The 21,856-nt window shown below is 46.7% G+C and overlaps 1 protein-coding gene across 1 annotated transcript in view; it reads left to right on the forward strand.

Annotated features, from left to right (window-relative positions):
• The first annotated feature begins 3,608 nt into the window (after positions 1-3,608).
• Positions 3,609-21,856, forward strand: part of Cd6 (CD6 molecule) — a 38,303-nt gene continuing 20,055 nt past the window's right edge. The window contains exon 1 of the mRNA XM_035441584.1: positions 3,609-3,669. Coding sequence (XP_035297475.1) covers positions 3,609-3,669 — 61 coding nt within the window. The remainder of the gene's footprint in view (positions 3,670-21,856) is intronic.

Here is a 21,856-nt window from a genome sequence, read left to right on the forward strand (position 1 = left end):
ATTTAAAATAAAAAAAAATAGTAGCCAGCCTGCAGGTGCCGAGTGCTTCTTGTGCTGTAGCATACATATCTAGGCTGCGTCTAGGAAAGCCCCCGCATTAGCCGTTCTAGGCCTTGCCATCTGAACTGGCTGGGCTTGTTTTTCTTTTTAAAAGAATGCCGTATTTGGGGTCTGAAGACATTAAGAGTGTTAGGAGTGCTTATTGCTCTTAGGAAGTTTGAAGTTAGTTCCCAGCACCCAGGGCAGGTGGCTCATGACCTCTGTAACTCTAGCTAGCTCCAGGGGATCCAAAGCCTTCTTCGTGTCTCCAAAGGCACCTGCACCCATGCATGTGTTCATGTGTTCTCTCTGTCTCTGTCTCTCTCTCTCTCTTTCTCTCTCTCTCTCTCACACACAAATAATAAAATAAAATAAATAGTCAAGAAAAGAATACTATATTTACTTGGACCCATAATTGTTCAGACTGAAGAAACTATCAGGCAGTGTTTTGAAAGTGAAGAAAGCAAGCCTGTCATGTCAAGGTAAACAATTAGTGATATAGTTGTTGCTACTGATGAAACTGGAGGTTTTAGGTGAAATTTTTGAATTTTAGCAAACTCTGCTACCATGACAGAGACAGCTTCCCAGAGACTGAAGTTTCTGGATGGGGTCAAAGATTCGGTGACTTGATTTCCTGGTATTGTGTAATAAAGTGCATTGATATTTGAAAGAGGTAAATAATTCTGTGAACCAATCTGTCCCAGACGGCCCACAAATGTTAGCACAAAACCACAAGTGGAAGATGGGGTGGGGGGCATGGAACGCCGATAACTCGCTTAGGAGTGGTAGCATCCAACCTTTCCTGATGCACACAGAAGTGGACTTGTGTGCGCTTTCTCTTCCTTCTGCTTAGACACTCTTCCCTTGGTCACTTTGCAGGGCCAAGGTCAGTGGAGAGATAGTGAAAGGCTCCTGGATTCCTCAAGCACAGAGAGCCTCTGATGTCCCTTGCAAATTGAGATCCAAAGGTCTTGGTTTCAAGAGTTATAAATAAATGTGACCTCACTGATCTGAGCATCCAGCTGGACACATCTTCCCGATTCCTACCCTGGGCTTAACGCCCACGAAGCATGAGCAGTTTAGAATGTATCATGCCCTTCTAGCCACAGCAACGCTTGCCTCCTGCTGTCCCGCCTTGAGGTACCCAGTGCCCCATGCCAGGAGCACCCTTCCCCCCTACCCTGTACCTACCTCTGCCTCTGAAACCGATCTCTCCTCTCTATTCCGTTTTTGGTTGGTTGGTTGGTTGGCTTGTTTCTTTTGTCTTTTGTCTTTCCTGCTTTCATTAGGATTTAGAGAAGAATCCCTTTCCATTCTAGTTTTGGATCCACTAATTTATTTTTTAAAGTGTGTGTCCGTCTGCGTACCTGCCTGTGTTCATGAATATACGGAGGTCAGAGGTCAGAGGTCAGAGGGAAACTTGCAGAAGTCAGTTTTCTCCTACCCTGTGATGAGTCCCAGGGACTGAACGCAGGCTTGGCAGCAAGCGCCTTTACTCACTGAGCCGTCTCACACTTACTGTGAATTGCATGCTTCTTGAAGGCAGGGAAGTTGCTTCATCTCTTCTCTTCCCGTCGCACACTGACGATGAGTGGAGTGGAATCTGGAAGCCAGACAAAGCCGCATATTCCCACGGGCCCCTTGTGCTGCCAGAGACCTCCACTAGAGGGTGTCCTTAGCTGTTGCCACAACCCGTTCCGGTCCCTCTCTCCCTCTGGGCTGGGCGGGGTCTCACTGTGGGAGGGGCCTGGTTCACCATGGCTTCCCAATGAGCCCCATCAAATGATCCCTCAGATGTTGGGACACTCCTGCTGGAGGGAGAACTCCTCTCCAATACACAAGTGGAGAAAACAAGCTAGAATGGAGGGGGTGGAGAGCCAGAAAATGTCATCCGTATGGTGCAAGGCTGGAACTGGGAACCAGTTCCTCTCTAGACCCCAGGGTTCTGCTTAGAGAGCCAAATTATCCATTCCCTCGTTCTTTCAACAAAATTTATTTAGCAACTACTGTGTTCCAAGGGGAGCACATTGGTGAGCTAAACACACACAGTCCCAGCCTCCTCCCTAGCACAATTCAGTGTCTCCCAGACAACCTGGTCCTCTCCAGACCAGCTCTTTCTTCCCCGAATCTTTTCTTTACCCAGCAGCCTCTCCCCATGACCACCTGCTGAAAACCCACTCACCATCTTGCCCAACTCTTATGACATGAACAGCTAGCCCTCAAAGGTGGGGTTCAGATCCTGTACCATCTCCCCACTCTGAGATGGGGCACATGGAGGTGGGGCTGTCCTGCTCTAAGATCATCTTCTTTTTGTGGTTTCCTTTGGAAAGGCTTAGGTCCTTTCCTCTACAAAGTGCATCCCAGGACTGGGGAGATGACTCAGTAGTGTGCCATAGAAGCACCAGAGCCAGAACTCAGATCTTCAGAACCTTTGTAAAAGGCCCACAGGTATGGCAGAACAACCTCCTATAATCCCAGGACTCGAGAAGCAGCAATTGGGCCTCCAGGATAAACTGGCTAACTGGACTAATGGAATTGTGAGCTCTGTATTCATCGAGAGACCCAACTTCAATAAGTAAAATGGAAAACTACTGAAGAAGACTCCCAGCATTAGCTTCAAGCCAAAACACACACACACACACACACACACACACACACACACACACCCGAGACACATCACACACACACATAGACACACACATAGACACACCTGAGACATATCATACACACACCTGAGACACATCACACAAACACACACACACACACACCTGAGACATATCACACACACACACACACACATACACACACCTGAGACACATCTCACACACACACACACTCATGCACATATACCTGAGACACATCACACACACACACACACACACGCACACACGCACACACGCACGCACGCACGCACGCACGCACGCACGCACGCACATATATCTGAGACATATCACACACACATACACACACACAGGCACGCACGCACGCACGCACGCACGCACGCATGCACGCATGCACGCGCGCAGAAGAAAAGTGCATTAAGACCCTATCCTCTTGCCTCTTGCTCAAACATGCCCCGCACAAACCTTGGAACTTAACCTCATCAGAGCTGGATTCTGTGGGCGGGGCAACAGGGGCCATGAATTCACACATCTAGCACCCTTTGCTAGACATATCTGGAATGAGCTGTCTCTTGTCTCAAGGGAACAAGGCACAGCCTCTTGGTCTTTCTTGAAAGACCCCCAGGGTGTGCACATCGGGCATGTGACTCTGTGACTCTCTTGGGGTTCACTTGGGTTGGTGGGTTTATGATAGGCAGCTTGGGCTCCCCTGCCCCACCTCCTGTAACAACAGCCTGGCTTCCTGGAGACCAAAACCACAAGCAGAAAGTAGAGGTGTGAGATACTCACAGGCTGGGCCTGTGTGTAGGAGAGAGAGTAGGAGAGAGAGTGTGTATGCAGCATAGAGGACACCGAGAACAGAAAGGGCAACACGGGTGAGGAAGCGAGACGGCTGCCGCCCGCACCAGGATGGCACTTCCTACAGGCAGGCGTGTGTAGCAGTCGGATATGGCACCGGACATGTGGCTCTTCTTTGGGATCGCGGGATTGCTGGCAGCAGCGCTCTCAGGTAGATCTCTTCTGTCACCTCCTACCACTTATTCCAGAGGACCTGGGTCCTGTCTGCTTGGCACCTTGCTAGCTGTTTCCTTGTGGCCACCTTTGTAGAGCCTTTTAAGCTAAAACCATGCTGGTGTGACAACAGCTTGGGGGCTTGAGATAACACAGGGACCCCTTAAGGGACCGGAACTGGCAGGATGGTGCTCTCACCCTAAGAGGCCTCCTGGGAGTGAGATGAATGATCCCTGTGTCTGACTAGGGTCCTAGGTCTAAGTAGGGAAGCACACGGCCCACCCATAGGCTCAAGAAGCACCCCCTCCCGCATATGCCTTCTTACCATCTCACAGGAAGGAAGGAACCACTCCTTTGTGAAGCAGGACCAACTGACAACATTACTTTCCATGTTAAGCTCCAGGGTAGGGTTCACCCAGACCAGAGGTGAAACCCAGGGAGACCCGGGGGACTTCTAGTCTGTCATTCTTGGTGACTTCAGCTCATCTTCTTGGATTAATTTGAGACATAAATGATCAGGAGGGCTCTTGAGGTCCGGAGCTACCCTCAAAGTGCTGAGGTATCCTGCCTCCTGGGCCAGAATTCTAGAGCAAAGGCCTGGGGTCACCAGACACTTGTGAGATGCTGTAGAGTGCGGAGGCCAAGATAGCTGGAACAGGCAACAGCCCAGAGACTCGGGAGTCCCTGTGCATGCTGGACTTTACATTTTGGGGGAGAAAGATGGTATAGAAACAGACTTATGGCCTGAGGAGTTAGGTCTGCCCTACAGCAGGAGAGCACAGGCAGAGGGGCAGGGATATCAGGCTGGCTCAGAGGCTGTGATGTCTAAAGGACTTGGGGATGTCTAAAGGACTGTCTTCTCTCTGTCTGGATCCACAGGCATGTTCTCCAAGCTCCCTGGTGTCAGACTGGTTTAGGGAAAGTTATTTTGCTCTGGTAGTAGGAACTTCGTATCTTGGCTGTCCTTTCTGGACCAGCTGTTTCCAAAGCACTTTCTCTAGGGGTTCAGTTGCCTTCTGCCCAAGCTGACTGAAACTGGCGAGAAGTCTCCCGCTTCTTCCTGTCCACCAGGCCTTCCTAGGAGGCCTGGCACAGGCTCATAATTAAGTCCTAAAGGGAAAGGACTGCTGACCACCCAGACCGAGGCTTCAAACAAACCAGCTCCTTCTACTTCCACTGCCTCCCAGTAGGACTGAGGGCTGGAGCTGAGCCAGATACAGGAGCCCTTTGTGCTGAGGCTGATGGGTGTCTGGTCCTTGGTCTGAGAAGATGGGTGCAGGGTGATGCCCATGGGAAGGCAAGACCTCAGCAGCAGGCAGGCTCCTTAGGTATGTGTTGTGTTACACCTGCCCCATGACCGTGTCAGTACCCTCGGCGCCTTCCTGTCCCTGTGTCAATGTCGGTTGACTCATTTTTTTGTTTGTTTGTTACTGATAAAAGTTTAGTTAAAAAAAGAAACAAAAAGCCTTTGCTATGCTGTAAGTGGAAAACCCTTATCATTCACCAGAAATTAAAGAGAAAGGGAAACATAAATGAAAATAAATGGTGGCAAAAACCAATCTGTGGCAATTGAAATGATGCCATCCAAGACCGTGGAGCCTTAGGCCTACACCCACCCTCCCTCTTAGTTAAAGGGGTGATGAGGGAGGGAGTAAGGAAGTCGGTTATTTTCTTCTGAACTTGTCCAGCACTCTGAGCAGGGAAAATAGTTCCCACTCTGGGCAATGCTCACTCATCAGTCACTGATGGTCTATGTCCCACTGAGAAATCTCCCGAGAGGATGAGCTTTGCAGGTGTAAGGAAAACTGTACCCCAAAGTGTCCCCCATGTCTTTCTCCTCCTGCTAATGTTAGGGAGGCTGAGCGCAGGACCCGAGTGTCCCTTCCCTCTGCATGACCTGGTAGGCCCTGCTGGCTAGGCACAGGAATGCTTATAGGGGTGGTGGATCTGTGGGGGCCCACACATGCTTGGGGAAAGAACATTAAGAGAAAAGAGAAAGAAAAGGTAGAAAACGATGAACAACAATAATAAAGGGAACGGGACAGTTAAGTTTGGTGAAGCTCTGGAGCTCTCTGCCCAGGAGTGGGGTCCACACCTGAGTGGTCCAAGCCTCGCTTGGTTCTATTCTGAGGGTCAGGGGTTGGCAAATGCCAGGGGTTGGTGGATGCTGTCTTTCTTGAGAGCTGCAGGACTCTTCCTAGGCCTGGTACCTAGCTCCAGCTGGCTCCTGGCAAGGCCCGAATGTTACTGGGTGACCACAACTTAGAGACACAGACCCTCTGGTTCACGATCGTGCTCCCAGTTACCCGGGCCGAGTTCCATGCCTCAGTGTCCTGATCATCCAAGGGAGAAAGAGACTGAGATAGTGAACTAGAAGCCCCGACTATAGAGAAGACGGGGTTATGAAACTGGAGTTTTACTTACTATTGCTTCTGATTCACCAAGGGCCTGAGCTCCAATCCTGCCCTGGTCCTCACTTTCCTGGTTAATGGATAAAATCTTTTACGTCCTGAAAAGGCAGTTTGTAATTATTTTAAAATAACAGTACCTCGGGCTAGAGATGCTAGTCAGTCAGTGGCTGAGCATTTTTCTAGAGTGTGCAAGATGCCCGCTTTGCACTCAGCACCACACATACAGAAATGGTTTAATTTTTAAAAATTAATCTATCTTTCCTTACTTACAACTATAAATTATGTTTTATTTGTAAGTTTGATCATTTCAAGGGTCCTTAGAGCCTATCAGTCTGACGAGAGCAACTTTTTAAAATAATAAATGCCCCTTACTAATTAATTCCCTCAGCTCTATGCTATCCAACATGGTGGCCACTGTGTTATTTCCATTTGAGATGTGTCAGTGCAAAGCACAAAACAAACTCTGAAAATGAGTTAAAATTACATATATATATATATATATATATATATATACATATATATACATACATGTATATATATATATATTATATGTACATTAATGAATGGCACAGCACACATGGAAGTCAGAGAACAACTCTTAGGAATTTGTTTTCTCTTTCTAATATGTGGGTATCTGGAATGGAACTCAGGTTGTAGTTGGCTGCAAGCACCTTTGCCCATTGCACCATCTTGCCAGCCTGTCTTATTATAAACTGAAATTCGGAACTGAAGGATTGAAATATTCACACTCACCCCTCACTGACCTTGCAGGTTCTAGGCAAAAGGGTTTTGTTGTGAGTGAAACTCTCAGACCCATGAATTGCTTTTCTTCTACAGCAGAGAACAAAGTCTTCCCAAGGAAGGGTGTTTTTAGAACTAAGACGCTGACATAAGCAAAGTGACCATGATGTTCTCCTAAATATTCTAATGATATTGGCAGACATTATAAAATCATCTTAAATTTTGAAATTAAACTTTGAACTGAAAGCAGTTGCTCCATCTCGTGCTCGAGCTCTGAGGGCCACATGTCCTCAAATACCACAAATACAGGATTTTTACATACCAATGCACAGAATTTCACTTTGTGCGCCTCTAGAAGTACTAGAAGGTTCTACTCATTTGATCAGGTATGTTTTGTAAAGTCTAGTCTCCCTGGAAGGGTGTGCTGGAGACTGGGGCTTCCTCAAGCAGAGAGAATGTGTTATGTTGGTGGATTCAGTTGAGGTTGTTTTTTTTTTTTTTGTCATTTTACCAAAATAGAAGGTGTTGTGATTTTTCTGTGCTTCCAAAGCCATGCCAGGTCCTTTGTCCTCCAGCTGGGCAGTTCTTTGACCCACAGTCTCTGGGTACTAGGGAAACAAACCTAATCTTCTGTGTCTGTGTCCTCACCTGAGCGACTAAAACCCATCACATGTCCACTCGTCCTTCCATGTCATGTCACGTCTTCCTGCCTGCAATACAGCTTATAGATGTACCAGTAACACGACAAACTTCCATATCATCTGCTTTCTTGTGCTGTCTGATCACAGGTTACAACTGATATGGACAGTTGGCATGGCTGTTACAACAGTGGCCATCCCACGTGGCAGAGCTGGCACATTTAGGCAGACATAGATTGTTTCAGCGTGATCTGAGAGTACCGAGACACATTGCTAGAACGAGCTCCCATGCTCGTTCTGGGTTTGCCAAAGACCTTCTTTGCTGCCCACGCCAGCTTCATTTCCTTACAAGAAAGTTCATGATACCGCCAGGCCCTGGCCGCTAGATTGTAAGGCTAAAAAGACAAAACAAAACAAAAAAACAAAACAAAACGAAAAAAAAAAAAACCCAAGCTTTTCCCCTGAGACAAGAAAGAATAAGTAGCTGTTGGTGAAATAGTTCAGCCAAGTCTGGTGACCTGAATTAAATCCCTGGGAAGCACATGGTGGAAGGAGAGAACAGATTCAGACAACTTGTTCTCTGACCTCCATGTGTGTACCATGGCACATCCATACCTGTACACAAGAGAGGAAGGAAGGAAGGAAGGAAGGAAGGAAGGAAGGAAGGAAGGAAGGAAGGAAAGATGGATGGATGGAAGGAAGGAAGGAAGGAAGGAAGGAAGGAAGGAAGGAAGGAAGGAAGGAAGGAAGGAAGACTGAGTCAGTGAGCCAGTGAACAACTCTGACTGATTAGGACAGGGCTGGTGGGTCTGATAGAAGAAGACCAGGTCACTTTCCCCATGCCTGAACTACACACAGAAGCCACAAATTCCAATGCTTATTCCAGGCCAGAGGTTTACATTAAGGAGCCTCTGTAAACTATCATTCCCAGGTCACCAATGTCCTCCAGCTCTCTAACCCTTAACCCTTCTTAAACAATGTTTTAAAGTGGTCTCCTGTTTATTCCACATGGCTCACAAGCAAAGCTGTTGAGAAGCACCTGAGCATGCTATCAGTAAAAACAAATGTGGAAACAAAAAGATGTCACTAGACACTAGCTGCCAGCCATATGCTTTGCTACACTCTGTCCTCCAAAGGGAAGGCTGAGGGTGCCAGAGCCATTTACAACTAGCCTCACAGGAGGCCCTCTCCTCCATGACAGACTGCTGGAGGAACAACTCAGTGGTAACAGTGTTGAGGTGGTGGCCAACAAAGCCACTGTGCAAACTTTTGGGTGTGTACTTGCACTTTGGAAATACCAATCAAAGAAAGGTCGTGGGGGGTGGGGTTGGGCCCATGCCCCTTTGACAAGACTCAATCTGAGGAAGCTGCTCGGCTGCCTGGAATATTCTGGACATAAATGTTCCATAGCAGGCAGTCCCAAGGCACCCTGAGAAGCCCCTGAATTTCTCTGGCAAGCCTTGAAATAGGGATGACACCCTAACTCATGCCCCCTGACCCAATTCCGGCTTGTGTTCATATGGAGGCCAGACAGTCAGTCCCTCAGCAGCCATTTGTCTACCTTGTTGAGAAAGCATCTTTGGCTGGCCTGGAACTCACAAATTTGATTAGAGTAATTGGCCAGCTAGCTCCAGGGATCTGCCTGACTTTCTCCCCAATTCTGGGACTACAAACACATGCCCCGCACTTAGCTTATTTTGTATGAGGCCTGGGGATTGAGATCGAGGCCTCAGGATTGAAATCAGGTCCTTGTGCAGACTGAGCTATCCTCTCCCACCTCCCAGTCAACCCTGGGAAACAGATTCCCTATGACCTGGGAAAGATGGGGAGTCTTTGAAGGGGTGAAGTCAGGATGGGTTTGGGGAACCAGCTCTTGCCTTAATAAATTTTGCAGGGCAATCTCAAGCAGGCTCCTTCTTTTCTCTGCTATTAGTTTCCTCCCTGGAAAATGAACATTGGGCATAAGGATGGATCTAAAATCCTTGCCCTCTAAGTATATCGCTGGAGACCACAGGCTGAGAGCAGAAAGAGCAGAGATCCAGTAGACACACAACCTCAGGAAAGACACAGTGCATTATAACCCCAGCCAGGACCCTGGGGTCAGACAGGCTTGTTTGCAGTCCCAGTTCTATGAGCCCCCAGGGTCGTGTGCCTGCAGGCTACAGACAGCAATGCCTGACTTCTTAGTGGTCAAACCAACTTAGATAATGCTTCCAAAGTTCTTGAGCACATGACGGTATTCAAAATTGTTATGTTAGAAATGTGTCACCTAAGGCCAAAAATGATTAACCATGTGCATGTGCAAAGGATTTGGTAATTAAGCTGGTGGCATTTGCACAATGAACTCATTTACCCACAAGCAATTCTCTTTTATAGATGCAGAAATGGAGGCTTAGCAAAATCTACAGCTAGTGAGTGCCGGAACCTGAGCAGTCCATAGCCCTTTCCTCCATAAGTAAGAGGCTTGATTGGCACTCTGTCAACTTGTGAAGTTTCTTTCCCAAATGGTACCGTCTTCTTGCCTTCTTACTATTGAGTCCAGGGTCTGCCTGGCGGAGCTCTGGGGTCCTGTGGTTCCAAAAGGCTTTTAGCAATACGGGAGACACAGTGTGGCTGCCTTACTCAACCCATGGCTACCCTTCAGAGAGTTTGCCATGGCTACCCTTCAGAGAGTTTGCCTGGCAGTTAAGATGAACATCAGGACCAGGCAGAAGAGTGAAATTCAAGAGGCACCAGGGGCCAAGGGGAAGCTTGCCTGGCAGCAGGTTCCATCTTAGCACATTTATTCTGTATTGAGCCTTGTGTTGGTATTAAGAAACAAGATACAAAAGTCATCTCATTATGATGAAGGTGGGCAAACATACCAGGTCAACCTCACCTAGTGTGACCACAGATACAAGCCAATGAACTATAAGGGCCTCCTGTCTCTGGTGACTCCATTTTCTAAGTCTCAGCTTAGATGTTTACCTTTTCCTGTCCTCACAATTCTGGGGCAATTCCCTGCCATCCCCATTTTAGAGGTTGGGAAATTGAGGCTCAGAAGATTGTGTAATTTGTCTCAGTGGTGGCTAATGCTAAATTTAAGAAAAAAAAAATCACATCTGGAACTGGGGAAAAGGTTCTGCGGGTAAAGTGCTTGCCTTGGAAGCATGAAGGTTTGCATTTGATCCCCAGGTTAGCAAACAAAAGCCTGCCATGTGGTATGCCATTGTAATGCCAGTGCAGGGGATCCCTGCATGCTATAGTCAGCCAACCCCACCAACACGGTACAATTCACGTCAGTGAGAGATCCTACCTCCGTGAATGTTAACCGTGACACACTGAGAAAAATACTAGGTGCGTCGGGATGCATCAAGGGCCCCATAAGCTGCTTCAGCAGCAGATGATGTGGCTAAGGCATGGGACAGCTGAGGAGGAACAAAGCATGGCCCAGGTTTCCGCCTGCCATTTTGTAGGTTTGGTAGCCTGACAGCCTCCTGCCTGAAAATGGCTCCTAACAAAGGTTGGTAGCCAGAGTAGCTGATAAGCTGTTGAGCAAGCTATGGGGCTAGGCCTGGCACACCTAAACCCTGGGCATAGGGTCTTCAGCATAGGGAAGCAATCTCTTGCTTTTCTCTTCAAGAGACCCAGCCCCTGGGTCTCCACAAATGTTCATGATGGGGCTATTAGAAGATCCAGACTCCATGTCTTCAGGCCACTCCTGACCTCCCTCACAATCCTGGCCTGGCTGATTCCTCCAGACACTGACAACAGATGCCCCAGGGGGTCTATGTGGGACCAAAGGCATGCAATGGGCTGTTGGGGGTGGGGGCAGGCTGGGAGAGGAGAAGACAGAGCTGGGACCTCTTCTGAGCATCCACCCCTCAGTTAGGAGTCACCTGTCACTGTCTGGGTCAGGAGGATACAGGAGGAGTTGCTGTATCTTCGGAACTGGGGGCAGAGCTGAGCAAGGACCTGCCCCATTTACAGAAGAGCAAACTGATACCAAGAGCTATGGGTTCCTGACAGACCTGGTCACCAGCTCACCCACACTAGCTGCCTCTTCCTCAGTGGGGTTAGGAGGGAGGGTTTTATCTGCACGATAATATGCTTTTAGCTGGGGTGTGTTTACCTCTTCCTGGAGGAGCCTGGGGATGACTTGGGGCTAGGGCAGAGGCAACAGTGCACTGTTGGGCAGCCAGTTACCCAGTTCTTAGCCCGCTCATTGTTCTAGCCTTCTTTCTGGACACAGAGTTAAGTTCCTTGGAGAATCTTCTATCTAAATGAGATTCTGGACATCCAAGGATGTCTAAGCTGGAGGAAACCCAGAGTGGTCGCATAACAGCTTCTAATTGCCCCAGCAGGAAAGTGAACGGCAGAGTGGGAAGTGAGGTGCCCACAGTCAGGGCAAGATGGCAACTTTACAGGTTTCCCATTCCCACCTTGGTGCCTCTTCTCACATTACCTGTGAGCCTGGCTCATGCTTGGCGCCCCACCTTTATGCCAGAATAGTTAGGGTATACTTGGTCCAACTTGGTCTCACTTGAACACAGGTGATCTTGGGCTCCAACTTGCTGGACAGCTGGGTGAAGAGAGGAGCTGTCTTGTGCAGCCCCTCTACCCTCCCTCTACCAGATGACTCGACCCTGAGTTCTGGCAATGTTTTATCTTCAGTTTCTTCCCTGCCCCCCTCTCTCCCTTTTTCCCTCCCTCCCTCTGTCCCTCTCTCCCTTTCTTCCGTCTCCCTCACTCTCTTCTTCTCTCTAGTAAATTTTATCAGAGCCATTTAATTAGAAACTTACTGAGATGTTTCATGAATAACACAAAGAGTTCCCATGAGTACTTCACCCAGACTCCCAACCATTAAGGGCATCTCATTTGTTTTTACCATTTTCTCAAAAAGCAGATATTTTGTTATCTGTTACTCTTTTCATAACTACCTGAGAGCAGGCTGTGGACATACTACTGTCTCTTTCCCCCTAAATATTCCAATATGTCCTAGTTTTGTTTCTTAGGTTGCATTGCTGTTTTATTTTGTTTTTGAGAGTCTCAAAATCTGACCATGTTGCCAGGTTGGGCTCAAGTAATCCTCCTGCCTCAGTTTCCCAGGTAGCTAGAACTGCATTCATGTACCATCATGCCCAACATTAGGGGTTTCATTTTTCTGTAAGAATTTCAGGTCTGTATAAAATGAAATATGGTCACATATACCCTCCATTCCCTCCTCCAATTCCCTTTCCCCCAATACCCCCCTAACTTCCTGCCCCCCTTTTATAACCCGATAACTTCAATTAGTGCTGCTCATCTGTGCATGGGTGTGGGGTCATCCACTGTAGTGTGGGGAAGCTACGGTAACCACATCCTAAAAGCCATCAACTGCCAACAGCTCCTCAGCAAGGGTTTGGGCCTAGAGGGAACCTCTCCCTTCTGTATAGGAATTTTTTCTGGCTTCATCTTGAGTTTCTAACTACGGCTGCTGTGTATATAACTGCTGTGCATATAAACCGAGTTTATAACTATGGCTGTGTGCAATAGCTGTATCTCGTTCAGTCGACAGCATTTCACAGCACTCTTCCTCATCCTCTAGCCCTTCCATTTTTTTCTCCTTCCTCTTCCAAGATATCCCCTGAACTCTGTGTGTGTGTGTGTGTGTGTGTGTGTGTGTGTTAAAAATGTCCCATTTAGGTGGGAAGGCATTCTCTTACATAATGACAGTGCATTTTCCAAAACCCAGGAAATTAACATGAATACAATATTATTACCCTCCAGACTTTTCTCAGACGCTGCAGTTAGTCCAGTAATATCCAGAAGAAAATTGTGCTTCACGTTCCGTGTGAGGCTCTCATGTCTATTCTCTCCCACCTAGAACGATTTACCAGCTTTTTCTTTCTCTTTCATGACATCGCTCTTGTTGAAGCACACAGAACTACTGTCCCTTATCTGGTTAGTCTGGGGATTGCTCCTGATGGATTTGAGTCATGCGCCCTTGGGCCCGGATGCCACAGGTCAATGTGTATCCATCTGAGTGGCCCTGTCTCAGGAAGCCTGTGGGATGGACTGTCCCTTCACTCTTGGCTTAACCGATGACTTTTCGCTGGGTTTCTGTTAGAACTTTCTCCTTCTTCTTTGGGATTAAAGCAAATCTTGTCAGTAGAATCTTTGAGAATGTAGACATAAATATTCTGGTCCCCCTCAGACCTTTGCCCACTTGTTGTAACATGGACCACCCTTGCCCAAATAAGTTACTATAATTATGCTTGCCAGTCTGTGATCTCAGAACACCATCCTTCCTTCTGTATTTATCATTACCAACTTGGTTTTCTTATCTGCCTCAGTGGCTGAGATCTTGTTGGCTTGGTGCATGGAAGGCTGGTAGGAGTGAAACAGAGGCTGGAATTTGCCCTCAGGGGAGCCTTTGATGGCTGCCTAAGATGTTGGAGTTTGGCTCAGCAACTCTCTGCCACTGTGGGGAGTTCTCCTTCGGCTTGTTGGGACTCTCGTTTACGCGTTGGATACTTTTTTAAGCCATAAAAGTTACGGAAGAAAGCTAAACAAACACATTTTGAAAATTGTATCATTCCAGAAAGTAATGCACACAGGAAAAGAGATAAAGCAGCCTGGGTTATAGATGCACGTGAGAGCTCCAAGGACATCTGAGCAGGGTCCTGGGCGATGCCCATGTCCATGGATGATGACATCAGGGAGGAAGTCATTCCAGGCAAAGGGAATAGATGTGAGAAGCTATGTGAAAGAAGATATCACAGGGATGGGAGGGAGAGGAGCCGGGCCAGAGAGGTTAGCATGGGCACAGAACCTGGGGTTTGGAATCGACCGGGGGAAGAGGGAAATCAGAGTTTAACATATGATATATTTATACATATTTACCAAAACACTGAAAACAAAGGGGTCGGTAAACAGCCTGCCACCAAGCCTGAGTGGGCCCTCTTTTACTTGAAAAATGGTAGGTATTAAAGACTGGTAATATTATGTTGAGATTTTTTTGCCGTGTGCGTGCGTGCGTGCGTGCGTGCGTGTGTGTGTGTGTGTGTGTGTGTGTGTGTGTGTGTGTTCACATGTGCATGTGTGCTAGCCAACCACATTGTGTGTTTGGACGTCAGAGAACACCTTGTAGGAGTCGGTCCTCTCCTTCCACCATGTGGGTTCTGGGGCTCAAACTCAGGTTGTCAGGCTTGGCAGCAAGCACCTTCACCGGCTGAGCCTCAGGTTTTTCTTAAAGGATTGGACAATTGTGTAATTTGCTTACTATGCAATGCGATGCTGTTTAATCTTTTAAGTTGTCTTCTGAACCAAGTCTGCTGTGGGAAAGTTTCACTAACTGGTGGGAGCAGTAGTGGGTTGAGGCAAATGGGATGATGGGGAGGGGGCCGGGCCGTGCTGTGAGGCATAGAAACACAGTTTACAGCCAGTGCTGGTTGGGAGCCAAGGCAGTGCCTCTAACTCCTTCAGCCAGACTCCTGCTGGTCCAAAGCGCCCTTTGATAATAGAGAAACCAGAGATGTGGATAGGATGGGGGACTTATTATTACCCAAGACAGCCACAGTTGCTGGCCTCTCACCACTCCCACCCAATGCTACTGAAAATTCAGAAACAATGTAAACATTAGTCATCCTTATTGTAAAAAAGTTGTAACAACCACATAAAAAAAAGAATGCAAAGAGGACAGAAGTCTCACCCAGAACCTTCACACAGCCCACTCTTGGTCCTTGAAGAAGGGAGTTTTTAATTCTCAGAAGCACAGAGGACGTTTTGGCCCATCAGCACATAGGTGGGGGTGCTGAGTAGGCCTGTGGAGTGGCTGTTAACACACAGATTCTGTGATCTTCAAACAACACTGAACTCTATCCCTTCCGCTGCAAATTTGAGAAAATCCCCAACCCCTCTCAGGTAAAATGAGTGCAGTAGGTCAGGCCCTCAACTTCAGGGCTGTGACAGACCCTGTGGCTCCCTACAGGCTTCTACAGATAATATTTACTCACCAGCATCTGTGAGACTGGTTTGGCTTTAGCCATATCAACACAGTCACAAAACTCAGGCTTTAGAAGGACTTGCTGGCTTGTAGGCGCTACAAGTATCCCTAAGTAAAGGAGGATCCGTCCCTCCATCTTGCTGGTTCCTTTCCTCCCTCCTAGAATTCGCTAGAATTCTAAGCTCCTCCTGCCAAGCTGCTGTTGAATTTCTATTATAGATATGAGTGTAAAGGTGAGTAATTTATTGTCTTGGGGTTAAGTGGCAAAGTCCCAAAGAGTAGGTGAGACCAATAAAAGATTTATTTTCACACAGCCCTAGAGGTTTGAATTATGTCCAAGATCATGATGTCAGCCTCTGGGGTTCTTGCAGAGGGCTTTGAGGGGTATCTGACCCTATCTCCTTGCTTCTGTAGATTTATGTCCATCTTGGGTGTTCCTTTGACTCGTAGAAACATCACTCCAGGGTTGGGAATGTAGCTCAGTTGGTAGACTGCTTTCCTTGCATGCATTGTCTTAGGTTCAATCCTTAGCACTGTACAAACTAGGCATGGTGATGTACACTGTAATCCTAGCACACAGGGGGTGGAGGCTGGGAGACTAAGAGTTCAAGGTTATCCTGAGCTTCATGAGACCCTGTCTCAGAAAACAAACAAAGGAAAAAATATTACTTCAGTCTCTGCCTTCGCCTTAACATAGCCACTACATCTGTGTTGTTTTATGAAGACATCAGCAATATTAGATTAGAAACTGCGCCCACGTACCTCATTTTTACTTGATGAACTCTGTAAACACTTTATAATTATTTATTCATTTATTATTTATTCATTCATTTATTGGGGTGGGTTGAGACAGGGTTTCTCTGTGAAACAGCTTTGGCTATTCTGGAACTGGCTGTGTAGGCCAGGCTGGCCTCGAACTCACAGAGATCTGCCTGCCTTTACCTTCCAAGTGAGGAATTACAGGTGTGTGCCACACTGCCTGCCTTAAACACTTTATTTTTTAAAATAAGGTCACATTCTGGGGTGTCTGGAGTTAAGATTCCAGCATTTATTTTTAATGATAAAAATATCTCACATGCCGGGCGGTGGTGGTGCATACCTTTGATTTCAGCACTCAGGAGGCAAGATTCAGGCCAGCCTGGTCTACAGTGTGAGTTCCAGGACAGCCAGGGCTACACTGAGAAACCCTGTCTCAAAAACAACAACAGAAACAAAACAAAAATCACACACATGGACAAACCAAATAAATAAATAAATAAATAAATAAATAAATGAACAAGAATGTATAATTATAGCATTTCTGTGTTAGAATAATACTTACATTCCCCACCCCCTCCTCGGAGACAGTGTTTCTCTGTGAAACAGTCCTGGCTGTCCTAGAACTTACTCCGTAGACCAGATTGGCCTCGAACTCACAGAGACCCGACTGCTTCTGCATTCCAAGTGCTGGGATTAAAGGTGTGTGCCACCATTGCCCAGCCTCTACTTTTATATTTTTGAGGAACCTCCCTACTGGTTTTCAAAATGGCTATGCTAGTTGATGCCCCCACCAGCAGTGAATACGGGAGGCCCTTCCCACACTTGGCTTGGCTTTTCAAGTCAGCATCATGAGGATACATGATGCAATACCTCAGTAGGAGACAGGGAAGCCACTGGAATCACTTACATTCACACCTTAGCAGTAAAATATAGAATTCTTCATACTTTAGAAGATAAGAAAGATTACAAATGGCTTCTTAGGTCAGGTCTCACCACCAACAGAGTTATGAAAACAATTTTTAGAGCATCAGATTTGTAGTACAGTTGTGTAAGGATGTCCCCGGGATAGTTGTTAAGGCAGACCCTGGGTGACTGAGCTCTCTTTCACTGCTTGACATCCCTCAGACAGAGGTTAGGTTGACAAAACCTACTGAGGGTCAAAAATAGAAAGCAAGGGATTTGAACCTATCTCAGTCTGGCTCTTTAGAACTTCTCAAGCTGTGGTGCTGGCCTCTTTCTTCCAAGGACTCAAGAATTCAAAAACTGCGTACTGGGCAAGAGGTGCCATGAACAAAGGCCTGCAGCTAGGATGGGGCTAGTGTGTTGGACTAGACTCAAGAGAGCAAAGTGAAGAAGAAAACTGTCAAGAGCTGGCTGTTTGTGAAGACTGAGCTGGCTTCTGTAGGCTGCAAGGGGCCAAGGTTGAAACTGCTGGGCTGGGTATCACCTCCTGGGGCCTGTCCCCACCCACTGGCTTGAGTGGGGGTCGGGGGCTGCAGTGAGGCCTTCCGGGGATGCTGGGGCAGCAGTTTCTGAGCAAACAAAGCCTGGGTGTGGGCAAGAGATGAACAGTCTCCCTGCTGTGGGGTGGGGGTCAGAAGCCAAGGATGAACAGTCTCCCTGATGTGGACAAGGGTTGGGGCCAAGGAGGATGACAAGACGGTGTCCAGAAGCCCCTAGAAGTCATTTCTCCTCAGAAGGAAACACAGGCTTTTTCAGGCTGAACCAGGACCCAGAGTCCCCCTGGCCTCAGCAGCCACACTTACAGACATCTCCTCTGTCCATAGGCCTGGCTTTAAATGAAGTCAGGAGTGATGCCAGATTCAAAGAGAGCGAGGGAGGAACTGAAGGTGCACAGCCTGATGCTCCATGACCACAATGTGTCGTCTAGATCTGTGGTTCGGGGATCAGTTAGGTCTAGGGAACGGAGGCGGCATCTGAATGCCCACCATGAACCCCTATTTTGTATGTATATTTATCTATGTTAGAGACCCATAAAATCTCAGGTTCCGGATGAGAGAGTTGAGTCTCAGCGGCAGATAATGACCTCTCCAAGATAATAGTTACTAAGTAACATGTCCAGCATTAGATAGCAGGTGTCTCTGCATCCAAACCCGTACTCTGAACTACCCGGCCATATGGCTGTCCTATACAACACTCTGTAAGTCACATTTTGGATGCCTCTGTGACAGCTCCAAGTCTTTCCAGTTATTGTGTCTCTAAACTGTAGTCTAGAAGGTTATGGTTGTTCATTCTTCTATGGATTCCTTTTTCTCAGCCAGCTCTGTGCCAGCCTGTCCTGGTAGAGTTCATAGATGACTGTGACCAGAAAAAAAGTACTTCTCTGGGTTTGAAACAAAGCACTTGAGAGAAATAAAGATGAGAAAGGATGATGTTTAAAGACAAGTAGGTGCTCTCAAGAATAAGAAAGTAATAGAACATAAGTTCAGATCTTTGTCTAACAACCTAAGCTAGCCACCATATACCTTTTCAGATGGTGAGTGAGTAATACGCAGTTGTGTAAAACAGTACCTGCCACTCCTACTGTAGCCCCTCATCCACATGCATGCCTTCCTTCTTCCTCAGTGAGATGGTACAACAGGTGGAACCCATATGCTTCTTGGCAAAAATATTCAAATCTTGACTTCAATGCTGAGAATGCAATGTTGCTTTCTCAGACTCGGAACGTCATTGGTCAATACTGCTCCTTCATACAAAGTCCATAAATCTTCAACATGGGGCTGGCAGTGACTTGATGGAAGGTTTGTCAAGGTCAGCATGTGCGGTCTACTTGGAAACTTCTGAAGAGGCAGCTATGGCAAGCTCCAGCCATTGGTATCATGATTTACAATGTGTGCACTGCCCATGGAGGCCAAACAATAGGTGTCAGAGCCCCTGGAACTAGACTTACAGTTGGTTGCTAGCTGCTATAAGGGTGCTGGGAATCTAATCTGGATCCTCTGGAGGATCAGTCAGCTCCTCCCAGCAGCCATCTCTCTAGTCCCTGAGATGGGTTTTGTAGCATTCTCTCATGTGATATAATATATTTCAACCACGACGCAGAGGGGGAGTTCTTGGTACATGTGATATGTTTCACTAGACCAGTGAGAAACTCCTCCTTGAAGGTCAGTGACCTCTCCTCCAGTAACTTCCTAAATTCAGCCAAGCATGGTGGTGCACACTTATAACCTTAGCTAAGGAGGCTAAGGTAGGAGGATTATAAGTGCAAGACTTACCTGCGCTACACAGCAAAGTTTAAGGCCAGCCTGTTAAAAAACAAAATCAAACACCAAAGAACAATGGGATGAGGATGTGGTATCCAAGCAGAACCCTTATCTACCTAGCATATGCTAGACCCTGGCTGTAATTCTTAGAACTAAGAAAACAAAACCAACATTTTCCTGGATTTGCTGGCTACCCAGCATCAACAGAGTAGTCCTTGTCCTCCTTGCCACTGTTCACTTCTCTGTCAGCATCTATACCCCATCGTTAATTAGGATTCTTGACACTTGGGCCTTCAAGCTGGATGATGGACAAGAGACATGCTGGGGTCCTATACCTCCACTTCCTTACAGAAGAGCAGCTGGCCTGGGGTTAGCTCAGGAAACACTGGCAGAGTGAAGTGAGCCTTTAGACTCTTCCATCCATCACAAAAGTAGCCAGGGCTTGTGTGAGTCACCCTGAGGTGATAGAGTAATAACTGAAAGAGTCCAAAATTTTGCCAGTTAGGGCTCTGCCTCTTAGGAGCTTGATCAAGAAAGTTCCTTCATCTCTTAAACCTTGTCTCTTTACCAATAAATTTACCTCTGATCACCATTACAGAGAGTGAAAACCATAGTTTTCCAACCAAGAAAGGGCAAGAAGACATTTGTCAGGGCACATCACAATCACAATGACTTGGGTGATTTACAAGGGCCTCCCATATGTTCGATCATCAATTCTTTTTGTTTGTTTTTTTTCCCACTAAAACTGCATAATAGTAAATGTCACAGGATTTCAAAAGTACAGAAAAATGCCAATAATTTTATCTTCAAAAGTAGTTCTTATGTATTTATTTAGTATGCATGCCACAGCTTCCATGTGGCAGTAAGAGGACAATTCTCAAGAGTTCGTTTCCTCTTTTTGCCACGTGGGTTCTGGAGCTAGAATTCAGGTAATCAGGCTTGGTGGCAAGTGCCTTGCCCACTGAGCCATCCTGATGGACCTCAAAGATGGATCTTGTTACTGCCCTATTACAAAATCTTCCAGAAGTGTTGTGATAACCATCACGAAAATACAGATGTACCATGAGTGTTTTAAACAAGCCAAAGTTACCCTTATCCATCAAATTTAAGCTGTTTTCATTTACCGTATTTGCCCAGATCTTGTAGGGAAATTATTAATTAGGATGAAAACCATACTGATATTATCAAAAGACTCCCTTGTCTTTGCTACCCAGAATATCCACCCTCCGGGTCCAGCATGTTGCATATACATCTCTTCTTCCATGTTTTTGTATTTTTATTATAAAAAATCCATTTGTGCACAGAGGACAGTATTAGGATAGGAGTTGAATTGTATATAGACGGTATTCTCCCATCCAAGTACTAACCAGGCCTCACCCTGCTTAGCTTATATGATCAGCCAAGATCAAGAGTGTACAGAGTACAGACATGCACGGCATGCTATGGGACACACTCTTCTAAACTTTCAGCCTGTGTTCTGAAGATGTGCCAATGAACTATTCACTCATAATTAGGCAATCTGGTCTTCATAAAAACACTACGCTTACAACTTGTAGGCTGTTAGATTGCTTCTCACTTTCTTTTGTTAACAGTGAATATCTCTTGCATACATCAGCATGAAAACACCCTGGATGTTTTTTCCTAGGATACACACATGAAGGCATGGCTTTCAATATCTTGAGTTTTATCAAGTAATCGCCACCAACCATTTTCTATGTTATCTCTATTATAAGTAAAGGTTGTCGTATATATTTGGGGTGCAATCTGCTTTCCCCAGCCACCAGACATATGTGCACACACACATCTATCCCACATTCTATACATTTGTGCTGGCTGATTAAGCAAGGCTTTATTGGGCACTTACAGAGTCAGTTCCCTGAATCGGTTCTTTTTGTGATCTTGCATCTGTCCTATGAGGTTTTAATACACATGAGACAGTATGTGAAGAGATTTGCCTGAGACCACTCCACTGGAAGGGAAAACTGAATGTTTTAAAATAAATATTATTGTTCTTTTGAGACAGGGCCTCGTAGCCTAAGCTAGCCTCTAACTCACAGGGTACCTAAGGATGACCTTGAACTTGTCACTTGATACTCTTCCCTGTATCCCCTGAGTGTTAGGTGTATAGGTGTGCACCACTACATCTGTTTGTGTGATGGTGGCAATGGAACTCCTGGTCTCACGAATGCTAGGCAAGGGCTCTCCTAACTGAACTAATGTCCAGTCAAAAGAAACAGGACAGATGGTACCTATTAGCATACCAAAATGCATGCTGGCCTTTAGGTTCTCTCAGCATTGCAAGTATCTGCTACAAAGCCCATGCATCCTGGCTCCTCTCAGCGCTTCTCACCTGCCACCTACCCTAAACATCTCTAGCCCATGGGTTCCCCCTTCCCAGATTCTCATCCCTATATAACCCTGCCATATGGGCCATGTGGTCTCTTGG

The sequence above is a fragment of the Cricetulus griseus genome, chromosome 3 (genome assembly GCF_003668045.3).
Source record: "Cricetulus griseus strain 17A/GY chromosome 3, alternate assembly CriGri-PICRH-1.0, whole genome shotgun sequence".
NCBI lineage: Eukaryota > Metazoa > Chordata > Mammalia > Rodentia > Cricetidae > Cricetulus > Cricetulus griseus.